The sequence below is a fragment of the Siphateles boraxobius genome, unplaced genomic scaffold (assembly GCF_051911475.1).
Source record: "Siphateles boraxobius isolate OS27281-9 unplaced genomic scaffold, OSU_SipBor_1 12, whole genome shotgun sequence".
NCBI classification, from domain to species: Eukaryota; Metazoa; Chordata; class Actinopteri; order Cypriniformes; family Leuciscidae; genus Siphateles; species Siphateles boraxobius.
In genome coordinates this window covers 2321016-2345000 of record NW_027508722.1, presented here as the reverse complement: position 1 = coordinate 2345000, position 23985 = coordinate 2321016, and the positions used below count along the sequence as shown (strand labels likewise).

The 23985-nt window shown below is 36.8% G+C and overlaps 1 protein-coding gene across 4 annotated transcripts in view; it reads left to right on the top strand.

Annotated features, from left to right (window-relative positions):
• lars2 (leucyl-tRNA synthetase 2, mitochondrial) overlaps nt 1-23985 on the top strand; it is a 138096-nt gene that overhangs the window by 58442 nt on the left and 55669 nt on the right. For all 4 annotated transcript variants that reach the window (XR_013195596.1, XM_077206141.1, XM_077206132.1 and 1 more), the window contains exons 4-9: nt 1878-1969; nt 2083-2143; nt 7004-7093; nt 9146-9289; nt 23340-23447; nt 23793-23952. Coding sequence is in view for 3 of the 4 variants with exons in the window: in XM_077206141.1 (XP_077062256.1) it covers nt 1878-1969; nt 2083-2143; nt 7004-7093; nt 9146-9289; nt 23340-23447; nt 23793-23952 (655 nt within the window). In the remaining variant the exon portion in view is untranslated. The remainder of the gene's footprint in view (nt 1-1877; nt 1970-2082; nt 2144-7003; nt 7094-9145; nt 9290-23339; nt 23448-23792; nt 23953-23985) is intronic.

Here is a 23985-nt window from a genome sequence, read left to right as displayed (position 1 = left end):
CCAAAGAGTTTAACCCTTTAAGTGTTGTCATGAAAATGCACATTCCGAACTTAAATGGTTATAATTCAAAAATGCATTGGAATATAGATGTAAAATTGGTTTTGTTTTAAAGAAGACATTTGGCAGATTTTTTTGTTGAAGTGAAATAAATTAAGAAAGTGAAACCGAAAAAAAGTACAATGTAAAAATGTAATTATTCATATTTTATACAAAATATATTTTTTCAAAGCATGGTGGACACTAAAACTGCTAGAAAATCAAAATCAAAAATCTGTTCTTTCAGTAAGATTTTATTTGGGCCCAGTTTGGGTTGTTTCACACACAACTATGTAACTCGCTGATTAACTACCATACGATGCATCATTAGAGAAATTAACCAGCGAGTCATGACTGTTTCCCAAACTGTAGTAACATGTACATGTATAACACACACACACATATATATATACACACACAACATATAGTAACACCTCTCGCTTAAACCACACTGGTTCAACATTACAGGACTGACGTTAATGACATCACGCCAGGTGAAGGAGCAATAACTTCTGCTAATGAGTCGTTTCGAGATGTGGCACCTAATGACTACTTCTGTTTTTGTTCCATGTCATTTTGTTTTATTTGATGTCTGTTCATTTCACGCACATGCACACTCTTCAAAAACGCAGCTGATTATTGTCACACTGAAATATAAAATGTGTACGTATATTCAAATAAAATGAATCATGCAGAATGTTCTGAATGTTAGCTTGCTCATTGTGCCCAAGAGCAGGATCTATTAAAGTCCACGTGTCATTTAACGAGGAACGAATGCTTCTAATTACAGGTTGAGAGTGTTTTTTGCTGGTTGCGAATGTTTATTGGAACTATGGCAATGTGTTTATGCTGACATGTAATAAAAAAAATGTTTGTCTTTATTGAATTGGCTCGTGCATTTTGTTTCGGGCTTCAGAAATGTGGCGTGATTTCCGGTAAGTGAGCATTGATGCTCCCTGGTTTTTGCAGTGCATTGTGGGATTTTTTAGGGAGCGTGTGAACTAAACAGGAAACGCTGAAACAAGTGAAACAGAAAATACACTTCAAAACAAAAGACAAAGAAACAGAAAACCCCTGAACCCGTTAACACTAGCCATGTGTTCATACTTTTAAACCGAATAAATTCAAATTAGTGTATTTTGAAAATATTATTATTTATATAAAATCAAACGATGCAAATCTGTTTATTAATAAATTATAGATTAATAAATGAATCTATCTCTAAATTACAGGAACGTCTGTTTGCTCAAGCGTAGCGTTTTCTCTGTGTTCACTGTGTCGCTGCTCCCTGAATCGTGTACTTCAATTTCCCATATTTATTGTATGTCATTATGTCAGTATCAGTATTTGCTTTCTAACATGCACAAATAAAAATGTCACCGGACTTTTGCTGTTTAATTGTAACAATGAGCACTCAAACACATCAAACCAACAATTACTAAAAACACACACAAACTGATTTTGCACGAGCACTTTGCAATAGTAGTTTATTATAAGCAAAGCTATGATATTTTTTAATAAATCTTACCTGTTTCATTTATGTATGACTGACAAATATGCATCACATTAAGTTTAATAGTTTGTTTGGGTTAAAACTGTGTAAACCGAATGGATAGTATTAAGTTTATATGCAATTCAAATACATAAATCTTAAATTCAGACCTACATTTTTTTTGTGTATTATTATTGTAATTGTTGTTGGCATTACATCAGACATCTTCTCTTTAGAGTTCAGAATCTGCCTTATAAAACCCCGTCTATGGTCTGATTTCTGTCGTGGATTGCAGCTGATAACGGGGGGGTTTGACATTACTAACGGCTCGATGTTGTTTGACCCGCAGGTGTTGAACCCCATGGGCTGGGATGCGTTCGGTCTGCCGGCTGAGAACGCTGCCATCGAGCGAGACCTGGACCCAGAGGCTTGGACCAAAAGGTGTCCACTCCATTAGTCACAGCCTTCAGTGATGTTCAACTACACACACAACCACACACACACAAGCACCCGTCACACAGGTTCCTCAACAGCTCTTATTGTGTGTCTTCCAGTAACATGGAGTCCATGCGGAAGCAGCTGGACAGTCTGGGGCTCTGCTTTAACTGGGATCGGGTGAGTGAGCGGAGGTGGATGAACACACACTCCACAGATGTGGGAACTGACCTGTGTTCACATCACTGGCTTATAGCATTGCAGGAGTTTTTCCTTAGACACACATTCCCAGACTGCGTTACTGAGGCCATTCTGTATTTTGAGCACTAAAGGGCTTTGTTAGTCACCATGTGTATCACAGCTGTATTTATTAATTTCTTACAATAGTGACAACATCATCATCTGGGTGTAGTCTGTGACAAAAATGTGATTTTCTCAGCCTTTTGCCTAAAATGTTGCTTTTTTTTAATGAAAATGACCCAAATTCAAGTGTTGATTACCAAAAGGGTAACACTTTATAATAACTGCACGCTATTAATCATCAGTTAAGCATGAGTAAACAGTTAATTAATCATTTATAAAGCATTAATAGACATTAATAAGCAGTTTATAAATGCTTTATTATTGATTTAAAAGAATATCTATAATGTGTTTAATTGTATTTTCATACTTTATTAATGATCAATTTATCATTTCTAAATGAAGTATTGCGTTATTTATAAACTAGTTATTTAAGAGTTGTCAGTGTTTCATAAGATTACTTAGAAAGTGTAAGTAAATGATTAATAAACTATCTAAATGTACATTCAAACATCTTATTATTCAGACATATAGTAATAGTTACTTAGTGTGTTAATAAATGCTTTATTAAGATGTATTTATACTGTAATTCAGGGTTAATTCGGGTAGTTATAAAGCATTTAGTAGTGGTCAGTTAACTATTTTGTGAGCTCATCTAAAGTGAGGACTAGTTATGCCTTTTATAAAGGAGATTTAAAGGCTGTTAAATATGTATATGTTCTGTATCACTGTGTTGTGTTTGTTTCATTTTTTCTGTTTAGAAGATAACTGAGTCTTTAAATCTACTTTATAAATGCTTTACAAGGCATGAATAATCCTCACTTTAGATGAGCTCACAAAAATAGTTAACTGACCACTACTAAATGCTTTATGACTACCCGAATTTACTCCATTTACTCACACTTTCTAAGTAATCTTATGAACCACTGACAACTCTTAAATAACTGGTTTGTAAATAATGCTATACTTCATTTAGAAATGATTAATTAAGCATTAACAAAGTATGAAAATACAATTATCAAACACATTATAGATATGCTTAAAAATCAAGAAAAAAGCATTTATATCTGTATTTATAAACTGCTTATTAATGTCTAATAATGCTTTATAAATGATGAATTAACTGTTTACTCATGCTTAACTAATGATATATATATCGTGCAGTTATTATAAAGCGTTACCAAAAAAGGAATGCACGAATGCAGTTTATTTAGTTTAAAAGCAGAGAGTCTGTTCTTTTATTTGATGTATTGCGTGTTCTAGGGGCCAAGGACATTTTGTAAAATGTTGGCAGTGGCTGGCTACTTTTTTCCAAAACACTGGCGGGGGAAGAGTTAAAGTGAGCTACTGATCTTCATTCACCAACTCTATATAGATAAAGCACAAAGAATTTACAACATTCTAGTACAATCTTGTTCTCATTATAATGCGTATATGTATATCGCAGATTGGCACTGCACATCTTGCACTTCATTTTAAAGTTTATGATCAAAGTGATTACAGTCATCACTGCGCGTTTTCTAAGCCAAAACGAGAAACAACTTTAAATAAAACATATGTCTACAGTTATGAAAATATGAGAACAAAATAACACTGCTGCATTATTAATATGAGCAATGATTTTGTAAAAGAAATTGAACCCTCTGGTCTTCTTCGGGGTCTTTTTAAACCGCGAATGACTTTTGCTGAATTAAAAAAAAAATATTCTCTTTGTCCAAATGGCATGAAACTTTGCTCGGCTCTCAACCCTTTCTAGATCTACTTTTTTTTTTTATGATATCTGTTTTTATGTTAGCCTGAAATATTCACACTCGTGGTCTGTTTATTAATGTTTTTACTCCACATTTGTGCAGTTTTTGGAGGATGTATGATATATTTTAAATTTAAATAAATAATAATAAAAAAAGTTAAATACGTTTTTATACAAAAACAGCTGATTTAAAATTCACTTTATAAAAGACCCAAATTTCAAAATTTCATTTATGAGGATAACATGGATAATTTGACATGGTTTAGTGTAAATTTTTTGCCCATATTTTGGAAAATGTTTTAAAAGTAAAAAATTATAATTTTAGCCACTAGATGACTATATGCGATTTGCTATTTCATGTCATGTATTTGTACTCAATATATAATATAACTGTACATATCTGTTCTTTTACAGTTAGTAACTGAAGTGTAGATTACATTTGTACAATTATATGAAAGAAAGAAGATTGAAATAAATGATAAACTCTAAAAACTCAACTTTATCGGTATCTTTTTCAGGTTTGATTCTTATAATGTAACATTATTTAAAAAAAAAAAATTTGTTCAGTACAAAAAAAGGCTAAACTTTGATTTCATAATATTTAATGAATCCAACTGGAAAAACTTGTGAAAAGATATATTTTAGTTAGTCAAATAGCAAATCGCATAAAGTGGAGTTCTATAGCCATCTAGTGGCTAAAATGATATTTTTTTACTTTTAAAACTACATTTTCCAAAATATGGGCAACGTTTTTACACTAAACCATGTAAAATTATCCACGTTATCCCCATAAATGAAATTTAGAAATTTGGGTCTTTTATAAAGTGGATTTTACATAAAAAGCTGTTTTTGTATAAAAACACATAAAAAAAAAACATTTTTACAATTATTTACATACATTTAAAATGTATCATAAATCCTCCAAAAACTGCACAAATGTGGAGTAAAAACATTAATAAACAGAGTAAAATTACTTTTGTTAAATGTAAAAAAAAAACTAATATTCTGTTACAAAATTACATGTTATTGCCTGTTATTCACATCAAGAGTGAATGAACGGTCGGTAAACTGAAGCGCTTTGCTAGCTGGTTAATATTCTCAACCAAACACGTCCTATATATGAGATTAATCAGATATAGACAACATAAAAATAATCTTACAGTTTACATCTGCACACAAGGAAGCGAATGCGCACATGAACTTTACTAGTCTGATGTGTAACACGTGAACGCGCTGAAAAACTGAAGCACGGAGAATCTACAACACTCAAATCTATTACAATCCTGTTCTCATTATAATGCGATGTATATGATAGATAACTGCATTTCATGATCAAAGTGTTTCCAGGTATCACTGCCTTTCAAATCCAGTTTCACTCGGACCTCAGGTACCGCCCATAATGCCTCAGTAATCTATCAGAAACATTGACACACATATTTTTCAAAGTCAGGGCGATCATCGTTTTTATGACCGATCGTCGCTGTCACATCCGAATACTCGAGTACTCAAGCCCATCCCTAGTACTGACCAATCGCTTTCATCAGTTATAATTAAAAGAGCCTGTAGAATTGATTGTTTTGTGCTAATTTACGGAAAAATTAATGAACTGTTTGATGACAAAATAAAAGCCATAAATAGTTTCAGCCGTAAACAAATCTCTTCTGTACATTAGGGTTTAAACCCAGAGCATTCTTCTGTCATCCCTTCACAGCAGGATTGAGCTTGACTCTACAGGTGAAACTCAAAACATTAGAACACCGTGCAAAAGTTATAACTTTGATGATTATGGCTTACAGCTTATGAAAACCCCAAATTCAAAATCTCAGAAAATTACAATATTACATGAAATCAATAAAAAAAAGGATATTAGATACAGAAATGTCAGCCCTCTGAAAAGTATGATCATGTATATGTATAGAGTTATATATATTAGTTTCACCTTTTAATTTGAATTACTGAATTACATGTTGCACGATATTCTAGTTTTTGGAGTTTCACCTGTATGTATAGTGAAGGTGATGAGCAGATCTGAGCTGGTGCCAGACGTGACACTCAGTTCAGTTTGACCTAATCGGATTAGAGAATGTCTTCTTAATGCTTTTAGAGTTTGTTGAGTGATGCAAACTCGGGCTGTCTTAAGCTCAAAACTGCTTGGGTTTAGTCACATGACCATAGAGACCAGGCCGATAAAGAGAGTATGGTCAAAGTGGACATTGGGTTCTTCACGACCTCTTGGTGACCTCTATTCTTCTGGCTCAAAAACTCAATTTGGGACGAGTCTAGACTGCAGTCTTAATGCTTTCAGACCGCATTCCCAGTTTTGCAATATTTTGTGACACTACACTCTTCTATAAAGAAGAGGTTCTTATATCAGAAAATTGCCTGAACTGTTTTACCGGTGTTTTGGAAAAGGTCCTTTTCACACATGATCTCTATACGGTAATTTACCGGTAAAGACTGTATGTGTGAAAGGGGCTCGTGAAATAACTCGAAAGGTTATGAAGCATGGGAGTTATGTTGTGGCAAGTGTTAAACAACCCAAAACTCATTTATATTTGAGCTCTGATAAATCTGGAGTTTCTAAAAAATGAAAAGAGATTTATAAATACACATTTGTAAAAGCCTATTTGTAATGTATTGGTATAAATTAGTAAAATTAATATTTGACTATAAGACACATTTCAAGCATTTAACCCTTTAAATCCCAAACTTTTTCATAGTTTTTATCCAGACTTTTTACTTGCCCTGTGGGTATTTTCACTGATCCACTTCTATTATCACTAACCCTAAAACAAAATGATACATTTTACTTTTAGAAATATAGATTTTTTTGTATGTTCGTTAAAAACGTATTGTTTTGCTCTGTACTGTATATTGTCTTTTTGCTCTGCCTTCCGTCTATGGGTTTGAATTATTATTTTTTTAATATTTGTGTTTTATATTGAATTGACTTATTTCTTTGAATGTGGTTTTGTCTAATCTTTTGACAGGAGATCACAACCTGTCTGCCTGATTATTATAAGTGGACCCAGTATCTGTTCCTCAAGCTGTTTGAGGCTGGACTGGCCTATCAGAAAGAGGTGAGTGGTTTTTTCATCTACGGTTGAGAAACGCACTCTTGTCTACGTCTGGTGTGGTGAACTGCACATTCATGTTTCTATTGTTCTCACTCGACAAACCATTCACACTTCTGCTGGGTATGAGACCTAATCTTCATCATTCTTTCGTTTTTATTCAGCCATTATTAGCCTTAATTCTGACATGACATGGCTTGCCCGTCTACACCACTGTGATCCCACTATACATTAACAGACCTATTATCTGAAGTCTTTCTAGAAAACAAAAAAGCATTTTATTGGGACCTTATGTGAATCCCCCCCCAATTAATTAGATAATGAAATAGAAAAGTATCTGGCGCAACGTGTGCATTAAAGCTACAATTAGCATCAAGCTACACATTTAAAAGATTAATTTACACAAAACTCACTTTAAACAACCATTGAGTGTTTGTAAAAACTTCAGATTGTGATCTAATGTGGATTTTAGTCCTATAATGGTTTTGAAATACGTTATAGGCTATTTAGCATTTTATAACCAGCTGATCGTTATCCCTGCTTAGCATTTATAATGTAAACATCCATTATTGATTTGAAAATACTCCAAATCGCATGAAAATCACACACAAATCATATTCTATTGTAATCGTGTGTTTATTAGCTCCTTGTTTCACGTGTAGAAATGTTTCTTTGGGGGTGTTTTTCCCGGAGCTCAGAATGAGGAAGTTTACAGGGCATTTTCATCCTGATTGTGGGCACGTAAGATGATTGACAGATCTAGACCGAATAAGCGCTCGCTGAGGTCATCATAACTCATGCAAGCCAGGAACAGGACAGACAGACAGCGCTCTGTTCACGGTTTCAGCTCCTCAGGTCGCATAATTCAGTGGGAAATGAGTAGAAATTATATTCTGTATGACAAATTGAATATGTAATATATATCAGTCTCAGAGAATAATTCAGTATTTCTCCAAATATGCACACTTTTGGACTAATGGACGCTGTTCAGTGCAGCTGTGTGTGAACTCAAATAAACCGTGACTGAATACTAGTGCGTGTTTTTATTCTATTCAAAATATCATAAGTTACAGATTGATTATTTTGCACTCCTGACATAAATTAAGAAATTACTGTCATGGACCCCAGTTTTATCATAAACTGGTCAAATATCGAAGCTGGAGTATTAAATCTTTCTAATGATGCTCAGGTTATCCAGATCAAGTGTGAGTGTGATGTTTTAACGTGCAGTGAACGTTGAACAACAGTAATCTGGGGCCGTCTGCGATGCAGATATTTTTTTTATGATATTTTAAGGAGTTAATCATCAGTAAGTAATGTTTAATGTAAGTAATATTTAAAAAAAAAGAGTTTTTATGATAAATGATAAAAAAATGCACTTCTGTTCAAAAGTTTGGGATCACTATGATATTTTTTATGTAAAGGAACTGACACTTTTATTCAGCAAGGATACATTACGTTAAAGACATTTGCGTTACCAGAGGTTTCTATTTCAAAGAAATGCTGTACTTATGAAAAATTACATGTTGCGGTTTCCACAAAATATGAAGCAGCACAACTGTTCTCAACATTGATAATAATCAGAAATGTTTCTTGAGCATCAAATCATCATATTATACTGAGTTCTGAAGGATCATGTGACACTGAAGACTGGAGTAATGATGCTGAAAATACAGCTTTGATCACAGGAATAAATTACATTTGACTATTTTCACATAGAATTATATTCACAATATTACTGTTTTATTGTTTTTTTGATCAAATAAATACAGCCATGGTGAGCAGAAGAGACTTTTTTCAAAAATATTAAAAATCTAACTGATCCCAAACTTTTGATCCCTGTGGTTCCTGCGATAGGACACCTGTGTGAATTTGAGGACATACATCCGCTAAAAATCACATTGACACCAACTGATTAAAACCCATTGTGCCAAATGATGAATAAAAGTCAATTTTAGTGAATAGAAAAGATCTTGCAGCATTAATTTACAGATTCCACTTGGTTTAATATTAGCATCTAACGAAGTGACGTTTTATTTGTTCATCTACTGTGTGCAGGCGCTGGTGAACTGGGACCCCGTGGATCAGACGGTTCTGGCAGATGAACAGGTGGATGACAGCGGCCGCTCATGGAGGTCTGGAGCTCTCGTGGAGCAGAAGCTTCTAAAGCAGTGGTTCATCAAAACCACAAACTATGCCAAGGTACGACAGCCTGATCCTGATCCTAGAAACACACTCTATATGGCTTTTCACTGGGTGCTTTTTTACATGATCATCTTTTTTGTGTGTGTTATGTTGCTGTTTGAGCATGAAAAAGCTCTGCAAACTCACAAAGTTTATCTCTATATCAGTGTCAGTGTTTCTGAACTCCTGAAAAGCCTCTATTGTAGTCTTGAGTTTCTTCAGGGAACAAACACGATATCACAATATTCCTCATTTAAATAATTAATACGCAGAATAAAGGGGCGGGGCCTGGTTCAGTTAGTTAGTAATGTGTTAAACTGGTGGTTATGGAAAGGGGCGGGACATTTCCCAAACACACACGAAGCGCTCGACCTGTCACAACACACTGATCCAGCCGACCAATCAGAGCACAGTGTGCTTTTCAGAAGGAGGAGCTTCATAGAGACAGGAAGTAAACAGAGCGTTACTGACAGACTGGGAAGAGAGGAGCTGCAACAATGCAGAATATGAGGAAATAATGTGTTTATTGAACATTCAAGCATGAAAAGCTGTTCTGGTAGACCTCGAAAAAACAAAAAAGGGCATACTAGGCCCCATTCAAGAAGCTTTGATGGAAAATTAAAAAAGTTCTGTAAATCTCAGTAAACGTAACATTTTATATTTAATTTAATTTTCTTCTGTAAATTAAAAGAATGATTCGCAAATAAAAAACATGACTATGGTTTGAAGCCGGTTTTGAGTTTTCTTTGGGGTGAATTGGTCAGACCAGTTCATAAATTAGTCAGAATTGTTTATTGATAAATTAGTTTGAATATTTTAAACTCCTTTTCCAGTATTCACAAAACAACTAGAAAGTCTGTGGAAAAGTCACTGGTCAAAAAGGTAAAACAACAAAAAGGAAAATACAATCTACCAAACCTTATTATCAAGGTACCATCATAATAATTCAGATGAGCATGTATTCTAATGAGATATTTAGATTTGGCAATCAAATTATCTCAATTACAACAAAGTACTTTAGTACGAATCCAAATTAACATGTCGACCATTTATTATTGCACAATATCTGCTCTAGGGAAGCTGGCTAGAGTGCACTCGATCTAAATTATATTTCCTCTATTAAAAAAAAAAAAAATCCACCCACACAATAACTGGTTAAAAGTCCTGTGAGTAAATGATTTGAAGCACTCAAGCTCTCACGAGGAGGCCTGTCTGTGCTGAGGATCTGAAAGCTCATGAAACCCTCGAGTCGACATGCTCGTATTTACAAGATGACCGTACACGAACGCCACTGCGATGTGGAGATTATCAGTTAAAGAATCATGTTGGAAGCAAAATGAAATTGGTCATAAATAAGTTTAAATTTTGTGTTCTGCTAATGAAGAATTGCAATAAAGCTTGCCTGAAAATATAACTCATTTAGCCAGTTCATACAACAACAGACCCATGAGACTAAATTTCCCATTATTCTCTGTGGCGGCGCTGAATAGATCAATTACATAATGCTGCAGTCGCACACCTAATGCACATCATTTGCTGTTCATTTTCTTGCAATAACACTATAAAGCTTCCAGTGTTTGTGAGTGTAAAAAGGGGAAAATGAATGTGTCCATATTTTTTTTTGGCAAAGGGCAGCATTAGTTCAGGTCAGTCCCGCATGAAACACCTGTTCCTCCTGGGTCAGATTGACTCCATCAGGTGTAAAAGACTCTTGTCCTTCACCTCTGATTGTACTGGGCTTTAGAGACAGTTCTGAACCCGCAATTTATTCATTTTTTTGTCCAGTACTGCTATTATGTGTTAAGTCCACTGGAGTCAAGCTTGACAAACCCAAGGGTAGTTTTATTAACATTAAACCGAACGAAATACAAAATAAACAAAGACTTGGCTTGACTTGATCATGAACATGAACATGAACATGAACATAAACATAAACATAAACATAAACATAAACATAACAACAATGATTACAGGGAACAAAGCTAGACCAGGGGCCTGTACCATGACGGTAGTTAAACAAACTCAGGGTTACAGGATTAGTTTCGAGTTGACAAAACCAAACCAATCCAACCAGGCTTTGTTGGTACCATGATGCTGATCATCAACTATCTGTCAACTCAGGCTTTGATCCTGAGTTTAGGAGTTTAGGTGTGACATCAGTAGCAAACGGCCAATCACATGCTGAGAAAAAAGAGTGAAACTGAGATTAATTTCTCGCGAGAGAAGCAGCGAGATTCACTTCTCTCTTTTGCAAGAATATTACAAGATTGAAAAATATGAAGAATTTAAACAAATTTACACAGCTAGAAGAAAATAGCTGTCTATGAAAGAGGACAACTAAAAAGTATTGCTATATCAGTGCAAGTAAAAGTTGTGAAGTTAGTTTATACAGTTGATAAAGGTATAGAGAGAATTAAACATTTAAAGGGATACTCCACCAGTTTCTCTTAATAAACTATGTTATTCCCTTAACTAAGACGAGTTGATACATACCTCTCTCGTCTCAGTGCGTGCACTATATCGCTCTGTATTGCCGCAAAACTATGTTAGCACTTAGCTTAGCCCATGCATTAAATATGGGCCAAGCAGAGAAGCGACCAAACACTTCCACGTTTTCCCTATGTAAACACAGTTACTCGAGTAGTGTAACTTGACCTGGGCTGGTGACACAAAATAAACCGTTGCGCTTTTCTAAGTGTTTAAAATTGATGACTATATTGTATGGCGGAATACCATAACAAGTGCTTTTGAGCACTTCGACTTGGCGCAATAATATCTTCACTCGTGAAAAGTCCTCTTACCGGCTCCCGCTTCCTGTCCCTCTGACATTTCCGTCAATACAACGAGACTATTTATTAAAAAATAAATATATAAAATATATTTTAGAATGTGTGTGTATATATATATATATATATATATATATATATATATATATATATATATATATGTATATATGTATATATATATATATATATATATATTTTATTTTTTATTTTATTTTTTTCATAGAAAAAATTACAAAATTACACAACCCTGTCTCTTTTTGTTAAATGTCAATAATTGATGTTTTAATTATCAATAATAGCCATTATAAAAGTATAAGTAGCCTAAAAGCTATAAGAAGCTATACAATAAGAAATAAAGCAAACGATTCAGTCAAACATAAGTCAGCTCTCTAGTAGGCTACATCGTTATAAAAGCCTAAATATTATAAAGTTATGAAACTTCACTTTTCCCTCAGCCAACATGATTTGCCAGGGAACAAATGATAGATTAATGAGAGCCCGTTAGATATACACAAGATGAATTATATCTCATGAATAACCACTAGAATAGAGACACCCGAGCCATCGGCAAACGTCAGAAGGACTAGCCGAAGAAAGGCTGTTGCATGCGGGGTTAATGAGCGCTGAGGAACCCCTGATTGCCTGGATCTCACAACTTTCAATGAAGGAATGAATGAGGCTTTTATATAGTGCTTTTCATATATAATACTGTACACCCAAAGCGCTTTACAATCATGTCAGGATCTCTCCTCAACCACAACCAGTGTGAGCATCCACTTGGATGATGCGTTGGCGTCAGTGCGCTCACACACACCAGCTATAAATGGAGAGGAGAGAGAATGATAGAGCCAATTCAGTGGATGGGGATTATTAGGAGTCCGTGATTGTCGAGGGCCAATGGAGGGAATGTGGCCAGGATCCCGGGGTTACACCCCTACTCTTCACGAGAAGGGCCATGGGATTTTTAATGACCACAGAGAGTCAGGGCCTCGGTTTAACAACGTTTTTTGACGTTGGTGCGAGATGCATTCTGGGATACCTGGCTGTCTCAAGTCCAGACAAGTCATCTCTCGATGCATCCTGGGTAAAAGGGGCGGATCTAGGGATTATAACCTCGTTCATAAACATTGCGTTGTAAAACAGGCCCTGAAAGAGGCGTGTGCCAATTCCGGCGCATAAGTTTATGAAAACAAACTTGACGGGTGAAATTTACGCACCTGCACGCAAACTCTGAGCCATGCGTACGAACATTTTGGAGACAGAGCAGTTTGGCGACACCGATGGTGAGCTGGAGTGAAATGTCTTTTTGGTCACTTTTAGAAAGAAAATTAAACATGCAGAAAGATAATACAAAGATAATTGCACTCACCAGGTTGTTCAGAATCGTGGGAGAATCATGATCTCTATTTTACAACAAACATTTGGTCTCAATTTGCCCAGAATCGTGCAGCTCTAGTCTGAAGTGCTCTAATATGGTCTGTCAGAAATTTCATTTGTTTTCCCTTCTTCATCTGAATTTCTTTCTGGCTTACAATTAGACCTTCAAGCCTCAAGCATATAAAACTGTTTCATACCTTCAGGCAAGCTTTGCCAATCCAACATCAAAGTGTGTCATCAGACTTTATCTATCTAATTAACAACGCACTATGTTTGTGTATTGTGTCGTTAGCTTAGCAACATGCTAACGGCAAACTGCTGAAATCAGTCACAAGTCGAGTCTGTCATACACATTGTTTTTGTGTCTAGTTGCGTCCAATGTATATTTATCCAGATCAGATCAGATTTGGTGAAGTTTATGAGGCTGCTTTACTGAGCAGTTGTCTGTTGGCAGCTCAGTGTGTATGTGTGTGTTAATTCACTCTCCGTCTCTGTCGGATGTGTTGAAATGACAAGCATGTTCCTGCGATTCACAGAGACTCTCATTTTCTCAGTAGTGAAGGTGTGTGTGTGTGTGTGTGTGTGTGTGTGTGTGTGTGTGTGTGTGTGTGTGTGTGTGTGTGTGTGTGTGTGTGTGTGTGTGTGTGTGTGTGTGTGTGTGTGTGTGTGTGTGTGTGTGTGCATAACTGTGCTGTCCATTGCATGTCAAAAAATGTAATGTCGTGTAAACATCAAGAAACATATTTTCATTTCACATTTCATTAAATGTGAGTGTACACATCTTTATCATTAATTTCAAAACCATTTTAAATATATTGCTAAAATTATCATGAATTTTAAATTCATAAAAATCACATATGTTTTGGCGAGTTGCACAACGACATTTGACTATCTGAGCTAACTTTGCCTTGACAAATAAATAGATTTTTCAGGAGGTTTTTCATGATATCATATATATATATATATTGCATGTTGGTTGCATCACATGGCAGACAAGAAATTACCAAAAAATTATACTATTTTAACATAACTGCTTATATTTGTTTCTAAGAACTAATAATAAAAGACTAGCCAAACTTTTTAATAAGATATTTCTTATTAAAGAATTTTATTCTTTTAAGGATTTTTTCCCTTTATGATATCATGACAGTCATGCCCTGACATTTCTGTCTGCATTTCACAATGCATTTTTTTAATAAATTCATAGATCTGGACAAAACAATTTGCACAATTTCATCGAGCCTATTGCTTAAGGGTTGTTCAAAACCCAAAATATGCAATTAAACAACCGTCCAACAGCCTCACAGCAACACCCCGGCATCTTCCCACAACTCCCTCGCGTCATGGCCGTGAGTTCTGCACAGGCAAACAGCGCTCATGTTTTCACATCCAGTTCATTAAAGCACTCTCTCAATCAGCCTTGACTATGCAGTCGTGAATCATGTATGCAAATAGTTCTGTCTGCACTAAAGCGGATCGCCTAACAGATCGCCAAACACTTGCTGCCTTGCATCACTTTTTTCACTGTTTAAGAGATTTGTGCGTTGCCATGGAGACTCTATAAATGGCTTCAGAAATGTTCTCTATAGCCTTGTTGAACCAGGTTTTATTTGAAAACATGGACAGGTTTGAATAGAGAGATGTAGCCTTTGGTTTGGCTCTTCTGCAGTGCTTGGCTCTTTGAGCGTTTTGTTTGCCTCTTACACCTCACACTGTGTCCAAGTCCGATCTAAGCGTGTTTGCAGACTGAATGCTGGCAGGCCTGTTTGGCTGATAACATCCTCTCCTGCAATGCATGCTGTGAGAAACCAAAGCACAAATTACTCGGGCATCTTTGGTGAGCATTTTTTGGGTCCTTGTATCTGTCGTTACTTATCTTGTAGTTCTTGTTAAAACTTGTCTTGTGATATTTTCCTAGAAATAATAATACTTGTATTATTAAGGTGTGTGTGTGTGTGTGTGTGTGTGTGTGTGTGTGTGTGTGTGTGTGTGTGTGTGTGTGTGTGTGTGTGTGTGTGTGTGTGTGTGCACATAACTGTGCTGTCCATTGCATGTCAAAAAATGTAATGTCGTGTAAACATCAAGAAACATATTTTCATTTCACATTTCATTAAATGTGAGTGTACACATCTTTATCATTAATTTCAAACCCGTTTTTAATATATTGCTAAAATTATCATGAATTTTAAATTCATAAAAATCATATATGTTTTGGCGAGTTGCACAACGGCATTTGACTTCCCCACTGGCTGACTTGAAACAATGGGATTTTGGTAGGGTTTTCACATCGGTTATGGTTTGTTATGTTATTGTTCTGTTATCTTGCCCTCTCCTGTTGGAGGTCTCTCAGACAACTATTAAGAATGGAAGAAGACTGACACACTAAACACGTACATTTTTTATTATTTTAAAATGTTAATCAGAGCTCGCTTAAAATTTTAGTAGTTTTTCACACAAAAACGTATATTTAAAAAAATATATAATTTCAACCCTCATTCTTACCTTTTGTCTGAGATTTTTTAAAGTGAGCGGCTCCTTTAAAGCTTGTCAGTAAACGTCAGTATCTATATTGCTTAAATTATCATGAATTTTAAATTAATAAATATAATTTATGTTCTGGCAAGTTGCACCACGACATTTGACAAACTGAGCTAACCTTGCCTTGTCAAATGATCAGATTTTTCTACATATTTGTGGCCTTGACAAATCCATGAGAGTTGTCATGATATCATTTAAATATATATGTATAGCAATTGGTAGCAACACATGCCAGACAATAAATACCAAATATTTATACTATTTTAACAAAGCTGCTTATATTTTATTTCTAAGAACTAATAATACTAGACTAGCCAAACTTATTAATACGATTTTTTCTAATTTATGAAAAATGTTATGATTGGCTAACGTCATTGCATAGGAAACTGCATCAACGCTCTCTCGCTATTGCATGTGACTAAGGGTACGTTTACACGACAGCGTTATGCTTAAAACGGCCAAAAAAGTTTTTCCTTTGAGTTTTCTGCGTACATTGTCCAAACAATCCTCATTCACACGGATCTGCGTACACGACTAAAAACCCCTGTATTCTGCTGCTAGGCCAGTAGATGGCGATGAAACACTATAGACTGAACATGTAATACGCATGAGCATCACGTCATCGTCTTCAGAGATTTGCGTTTTTGTTTTTTACACGGAGACCGTTTTCAAAAACGTCCAATTTGAAACCTTGTTTTAAAAGTTTGCGTTTACAGGCACTGTTTTCGTGTAAATGAACGGCTAAAATGCATAAATAGTTTTACGTTTTTAGTGTCGTGTAAACAGGCCCAAAGTCATTTGAAAACATTATCCATATAAAAAAGGGTTCCACTTTATTTTGATAGTCCACTTTTGACATTCTACTAACTATAAGTAACTTTTCAACTACATGTCAACCAGTGTTGTGCGTTACTTCCAAACTGTAATACATTATATATTACTTGTTACTGTTATTTAAAAGTAATTCATTACCTTACAATATTACTGTCTCAGAATTGTAATGCGTTACATTACTCCTGTATTACTTTTGAGTTACTTTCACCAAAATAACTATACAGAAGTAGAACTTAACATTCTAAAATGACTAGGGCTGTAACGATATGCGATATGAAACCGAAATCGCGACACTCAGATCCACGAACCTGCAGAATCGCAACACACCCCTTCCAACTCCCAGCGTTATCCATACCGTCCAGATCCAATGCTACCACATCTTTAAATTAGCCTACTATTAGTATTATTTGAAGTTAACTTAACATTATAAAATATGTAGACCTACACCACAAAACTAGTTGAGGATAAATTATTTAAAATTTGGGAATTCCAGCGTTATGGACATGACATTAGACTTGCAGTCAAAACTTATATAATTATATAAAATTCTCAGATAATGCATTAATACCAAAATATTGAAACGTCTGTTTATCCATAGGCTCCTCCCAGAAACGAGTCCAGACATTAGAAAAATATCAGTCTACACATGCGTTTTATATTTAATATTAGGGAAATCGACAGTCATGTGTGACAAAAAAAATCTTTAACTTTTAGGAGGCAACGATTTTTGTTGTTGTAGTTCTGTGAATTACACTGCGCAAATCTAATGAAGAAGGGTTGGCTCTCCACAGAACATAAAATATTCATTTTATTTTATTTTTCGTGTTCGCATTTATGAGGAAAAAACTATGTTACAGACGTGACAGTTCTCCGTTACGGACGCGACCGCTCTGAAGCGGCACTAAAAGACTGCTTTAAAACTTTCACAGACACCTTACACAGAAGACACGAAGCCTTTCTTTAAAGTGAATTTCGTTTTGTATTAATTGTACGGACCTGAAAAATATATCTATATTGAAATGTCAACTTGTAAACAGAACAATTTAAAACGAAAGAAAACAGACTGCTCTCTGCTTATGAAATGAAATGTGCATTTCTCTCTGGTGCATTCACTACTGCGAAGATCGCGAGTCAGCATCGTCAACTTCATCTTGACTTTATTAATAAACAATCAACATGTCTCTTTGCTATATTTGACATATTCATAATCATTGCTTTTGCCGGTTCTTTGTGACAGCTTTTAGGTGCTTTATCGGCAGCGCCGCCGCCCTTACATGAACGCGTCACCACCGCATCAAAAACATGATTGCGTGATGAAAACATGAAAAATACCACATAAACATAGCCTAACTGTTTAGAAAGAAAACACAGAACGAATAGCCTAATGCCCATACGTCCATCTCGCGAATGTAGTCTTCTTCATGCCATCTTCACCATTAGCCGCTTTTCCTCTGGCCAGCGCGAGCACAGAGGCCGAAATCATCCTCACGGCACTCCTGTAAAAAATAAATCGCTATACAAATATATCAGACGCTGCCATTTAGTCTTTAATTACAGACTTGGACACCACACGCAGCTATTGACTGACCACGAACAGGTAATTTAGCCTACTTGCATCTTTCATTCGTTAATGTCTGGCGGTCTTGCTGTTTTTTTTTTTTTACAATTAAAACTAAAAGTCTGTTGTAACGCAAGCCTTACCAAACATGTACCGAGTAAAATATTACTGAAAATTGATTAGTAATGCCTTACACTACTGCGTTACAGCAAAACGTAATATGTTACTGTAATGCATTACTTTTGTAACTCGTTACTCCCAACACTGATGTCAACTAACTCTCATTAGAGTATTTGTAGAGTGTAGTAGACTGTTAGGGTTCGGGTTAGGAGAATGAGTAAGAGGTAGGCTCATGCTATTAAGTGTACTGCACGTGTTAAGTGTATTATTTACGTTGCAAAACCCATAAATGAAAACATAACTTCATTTATTAAGATGCGTGGCGGCTGCGTCGTGTTTTCTGTCTTTGCACACCAGAAACGTGTCTGACGCGGCGCTGCTGACACGGATCACCCTTGTTCAACATATCGGAGAGAGTTGTGGAAGCCCTATAGCCTATACATGTTAAGCATAAATATAAAGCCTAAAGACACTGTCAGCAGTATTGACAGCAAAATAGACTACAGAATATTTCGTTCTGTATTGACAGGTGCAATATTTGAAAATTGATTATTTATTTATTTATTTTTAAATTATATTTCTATCTGAATTTATGTCAAAACCTAGACTTTCAACCATCAAAATGTAATTTATTAATATGTATTTGTGTACAAAATAACATATGAACATCTTTTCCTATTCTATTTTGCCTGGAAACGCTTCCAACACGCTTGCGTGTCGCTTGAAAAATAGGCGTCAGTTCTATTTCTAGCATGCACGTGTTTTTTCGCGCGGCACATGCAGGCAGTCTGCAAGCTCTAACCTGTTAACATGAGAGCCGAAATAAAAACGGACACGCCACGCAGCCAGTGTGTCAATTCGTCCTGTTGTTGGGACGTGACGCTCGGGTCAGGTGTAGACATGTCAGCTGTTAAGTGACTGAACGCCAGTGGGCGGGGCTTGTGTTGTAATGATGTAAAATTATTTGTTGATGTCTTGCTCCAGAGGGAGTCATTTGCAAATGTTTTTATGTTTATAATAGTGTTGTAGTACAGTAGTACTCCAGACCGAACTTGATCCTGAGACAATTTTTTGATGGTCTCGTTGACGATCACACGTTGATCTTATTGGTTACATGGTAGTTTGTGACATCAGAAACACCAGCGATTTCAAACCGTGTTTTTGAGACTGTCATTGCAGTTTTAAGGAGAAAATACTCAGCAATGGTGATGACTAATGAAATTTCACATGGTTTGTCTTAAAGCATATTAAAAACACCACATAGACATATAAACAACATTAAAAGCTGGATTTTCACCACAGGGGGACTTTAAGTGACTTACATTTTTGCTCAAGTTTTTGCTTTATTTCGCCAATGAAAATAGTTTCAAATAAATCCCTAGCAGACATCTTGTGCATTCCCAAGCAACACACTCATTACTCGTTGTTTCGCTACTGTTTTCAGTAATCAGCTGCTTTAAACAAATTGGTTGAATAAATGATTCCGTGACTCACTTATTAAGTGATTTGCCGCCACCTACTGGCATTTTTAGTTTCCTATTTAAAAGTATATATTCACCGTGTTACTTTTGAATCATTAATTAATTGTACCAATTTAACTTCTGTGCTTCCTCTGCAGTGCAAAGATGAATTTTTCTGTTAGTGCTTTAATTTGATTAGTAACAGCTCTGTATAGTGTCTTATTATTCTAATTGTGTTTATTAATTAAATACAAGACATTTTACATGTAGTATATGATTTTGATGAATTCTAGGAGGTGCTGGTTTGGTCTTGGTCTTGACTTGGTCTCGGTTTAGGTGGCCTTGACTACATCACTAATTTATGACGAGGAGGATCTTTTAAGCTAAACAAAAAAAATAAATCATGCAGGATGTTTTAATGGTACAAAGACCCCTTACATGCCAGAGGATCAAAGAAAATTAAATTTCTTATGTTATGACCCCTAACAGTGTTTACACACCTAAAGAAGTCAATCTACTGGCTATTGTTCTCCCTACACATCAAACCGATGAAAAAATGACACTCATGACCTTTAAGCATTTCAAAAAGAGCTCACATTGTCTTGTTCAGAACTCATTTGGTAACTCGTTCTGCTCAAATGAGTTGAAGATTTGAATACCCTGATTAGAGCGCTCTCAAATGAGACTGCTACACCCCGACCCTCTTCCGCCTCTTCGTGTAAGTGTGAAACGTCCTTCCTGCGAGTGCGTCCGAGCCGCTAATGAGTGGAGTGCTGAGGAGACGTCAACATTAGGGCCCCTTCAATTATTTCTGTTGGTTTGGCACTCAGGGAGTGAAGCCTCTTGTGAGTGAGACCACTAATGGCTAGTGACAGAGAGGAGCGAGAACTCACAACCCAACTGTTGGCTTTTCATATCACATCCTTTCAGTTCTCGGCAGCCCAGCTGAGCCTTTTGGCCTGAACCTTCGTTATTATGCATAGCTTCCTCTTTTCCATCATCTGCCTCGTCCTTTCTGCCTCACCCCCAACAGTTTCGTTTTTTTAGCCTGAGTCTGTATGTATGTATGTATGTATGTGTGCGTGCGTGTGTGTGTTGAGACTTCAAGCAGTTCATGAGGCTTTCTTCGAGTCTCGTTCTTCACTCCAAATGTGAGGGCAGAAGCTCATTTTATGCCAGTAAATTGAACGTTTTCTGCCAGAACAGCTGAGGCTGTATGACATCATCTTGGAGAGATTAAGGAAGTTGATAATACTTGAATAGAGTAGGCCATTAGCATTCCCGTTCCTCTAAACGGTGGATGCTCAGTTCACACAGGATCCCCCCGAAAGTATGCAACCTGGGATGGGGGATAGGGGGCGCGGGATTGGGGATTGGGGGGTTGGGGATTGGGGGGGTTGGGGATTGGGGATTGGGGGGGGGTTGGGGATTGGGGTTGGCGATTGGGGGGGCGGGGGATTGGGGATTGGGGGGGTTGGGGATTGGGGTTGGGGATTGGGGTTGGGGATTGGGGTTGGGGATTGGGGATTGGGGGGGTTGGGGATTGGGGGGATTGGGGATTGGGGGGGTTGGGGATTGGGGATTGGGGGGGATTGGGGATTGGGGGGGCGGGGGATTGGGGATTGGGGGGGTTGGGGGTTGGGGATTGGGGTTGGGGATTGGGGTTGGGGATTGGGGTTGGGGATTGGGGATTGGGGGGGTTGGGGATTGGGGGGGTTGGGGATTGGGGGGATTGGGGATTGGGGGGATTGGGGATTGGGGATTGGGGGGGGTTGGGGATTGGGGGGGCGCGGGATTGGGGATTGGGGGGTTGGGGATTGGGGGGGTTGGGGATTGGGGATTGGGGGAATTACACGTGTTAAGTGTATTATTTACGTTGCAATACCCATAAATAAAAACATAACTTCATTTATTAATATTTCTTTATAATAAATAGATGTTAGTAAGCATGTGATGAGGTCAAATGTCCAGTTTGGGATATGATAACTTGTAATAAGGGATAGAAATTATGTTGCCCAATCTCAATGGTAAAATGTTGCACAGCAACATTGCCCAAAACGTCACCTGCCATCATGTCTATCGGCTCGCTTTCGGGTTAAACTTTCTGCGACTGCGCGACTGGGTTATTGGTTGCCAGGTTGAGGTGACAAACGGGTTGAAATTGTAAATGGTCTGTGGATTTGCAGACCAATGCATTTAATACAATCTGGCAACTGGTCAACAATAGACAAACATATTGGTCCGATTATTCATAAAGGAGTTTGGGCCATGCAAATTACGGGAGTTTCCCGGGAAAAATAACAAACCGGGAGGGGTCCGGGAGATAGGGCTGAAAAACGGGAGTAACCCGGGCAAAACGGGAGTGTTGACAGGTAAGATCACAATACCGAACTCACAATACAATATTATTGCGATACTCCAAGACATATGATAAAAGGTTAACAAAAAATGTTCTGTTGTTAAATGCTAAATTTGATATTACATTGTGGGTGTAAATGAATAGGCTTGGACAAAGCACAGGACAATAGAGACACCAGAATAAAAATATACACGATTCTGAAGCTGAAAATACAGATTTATTTTAGACGAATATGCCTGCATTTGTCACTGGCTAGATATATTTAAAATAATGTATGCCACTTTTTACTGTTAACATAGGACATTTGGCATTATCAGGACCCACAAATATTCTGCCATTGTATTATTATACATTATATTCAACATTATATATTGAAGTTTAATGTAGTACTGACCCGGAAAACTTGAATTTTTTCTCACATGGTAATTTTTATTTTGGGTGAACTATCCACGATACATATTGTCACTATCCACGAAACATATTGTTGCATTTTTGTATTGCGATATATTGTGACACGATACATTGTTACACCCCTATTGCCAACTGAATGATGCAGTTTCAGGATCCACCAGCAGCGATTAACTTGATTAACCTTGACCCTTTAATTATAGTATTGCAAACAGCAACCACAATAGAGGTCCTGAACACTTTTCTGATTCATAAACTAATGACACTGAGTCATTGAATCATTCACTCAACCAATTTATTAAAAAGCATTTTTTCATCGAGTAACGCCACTATTGAAACGTGCAAAGGTTTGATCCTGCTTTGGCTTCGTATGGAAGTATTTTCGTTGGCAGACCAGAAATAAGTAATGTATTTACATAAAAGTTTGTGGTCGGGAAAGAAATTAAATTAAAACACGGAAATTTTAAATTATTCAACAAGGATGCATTAAATTGCTCTAAGTGACAATAAATACATTTATAATGGTTCAAAATGATTTCTTTTGAACAGAACCCCAAACCTTTGACCAGTAGTGTATATTTTAGATGAATCAATTATATTAACATATACTGTGAATCCTGTCTTGCAGCCTCTTCTGGATGCTTTGGCCGATCTCCCTGAATGGTACGGAGTCAAAGGCATGCAGGCCAACTGGATTGGCGACTGTTCAGGCTGCTTCTTCAACTACATATTGAAGGTACTGAATGCTTCATCTGTGAATTTCCTTTTCAGCTCTTGTGTAGCCAGACTGGATTTGGATTTATCAGCTCCACAGCTCTTTTCAGAGGTGTATTTAATGCTAACTGCTAAATAATGAATTTCCATGCTGGCATATGAGCGGGTGCGTTACATCAGGTTTGATTCAGAGTTTGGCTGTGTAATGCACGTACAGCTTTGTTTCTTCAAATCTGTTGTTGTTTCTGTTGTGGGAGGATATTTGTTCTTATAAAAGTCCCAATTTGATTTCCAGCACAGAGAGTGTCTGTTTGCCTAAATCTGTTTATCTATTGCATGTCTTTCTCTCTGTCTCTCTCTCTCCCAGGCGGATGGTCATGACACAGGAGAAGTGTTGTCTGCATACACCTGTTCTCCAGAGGTCGTGTTCGGAGCAGCTTATGTCTCAGTCCTGTCCTCACACCGGCTGCTGCACGGCTCCAGTGCCCTCAAACCAGCTCTGCTCCGAGCCCTGAGACCTGGGAGAGGTGACACACACTTACACACAGCCACACACACAC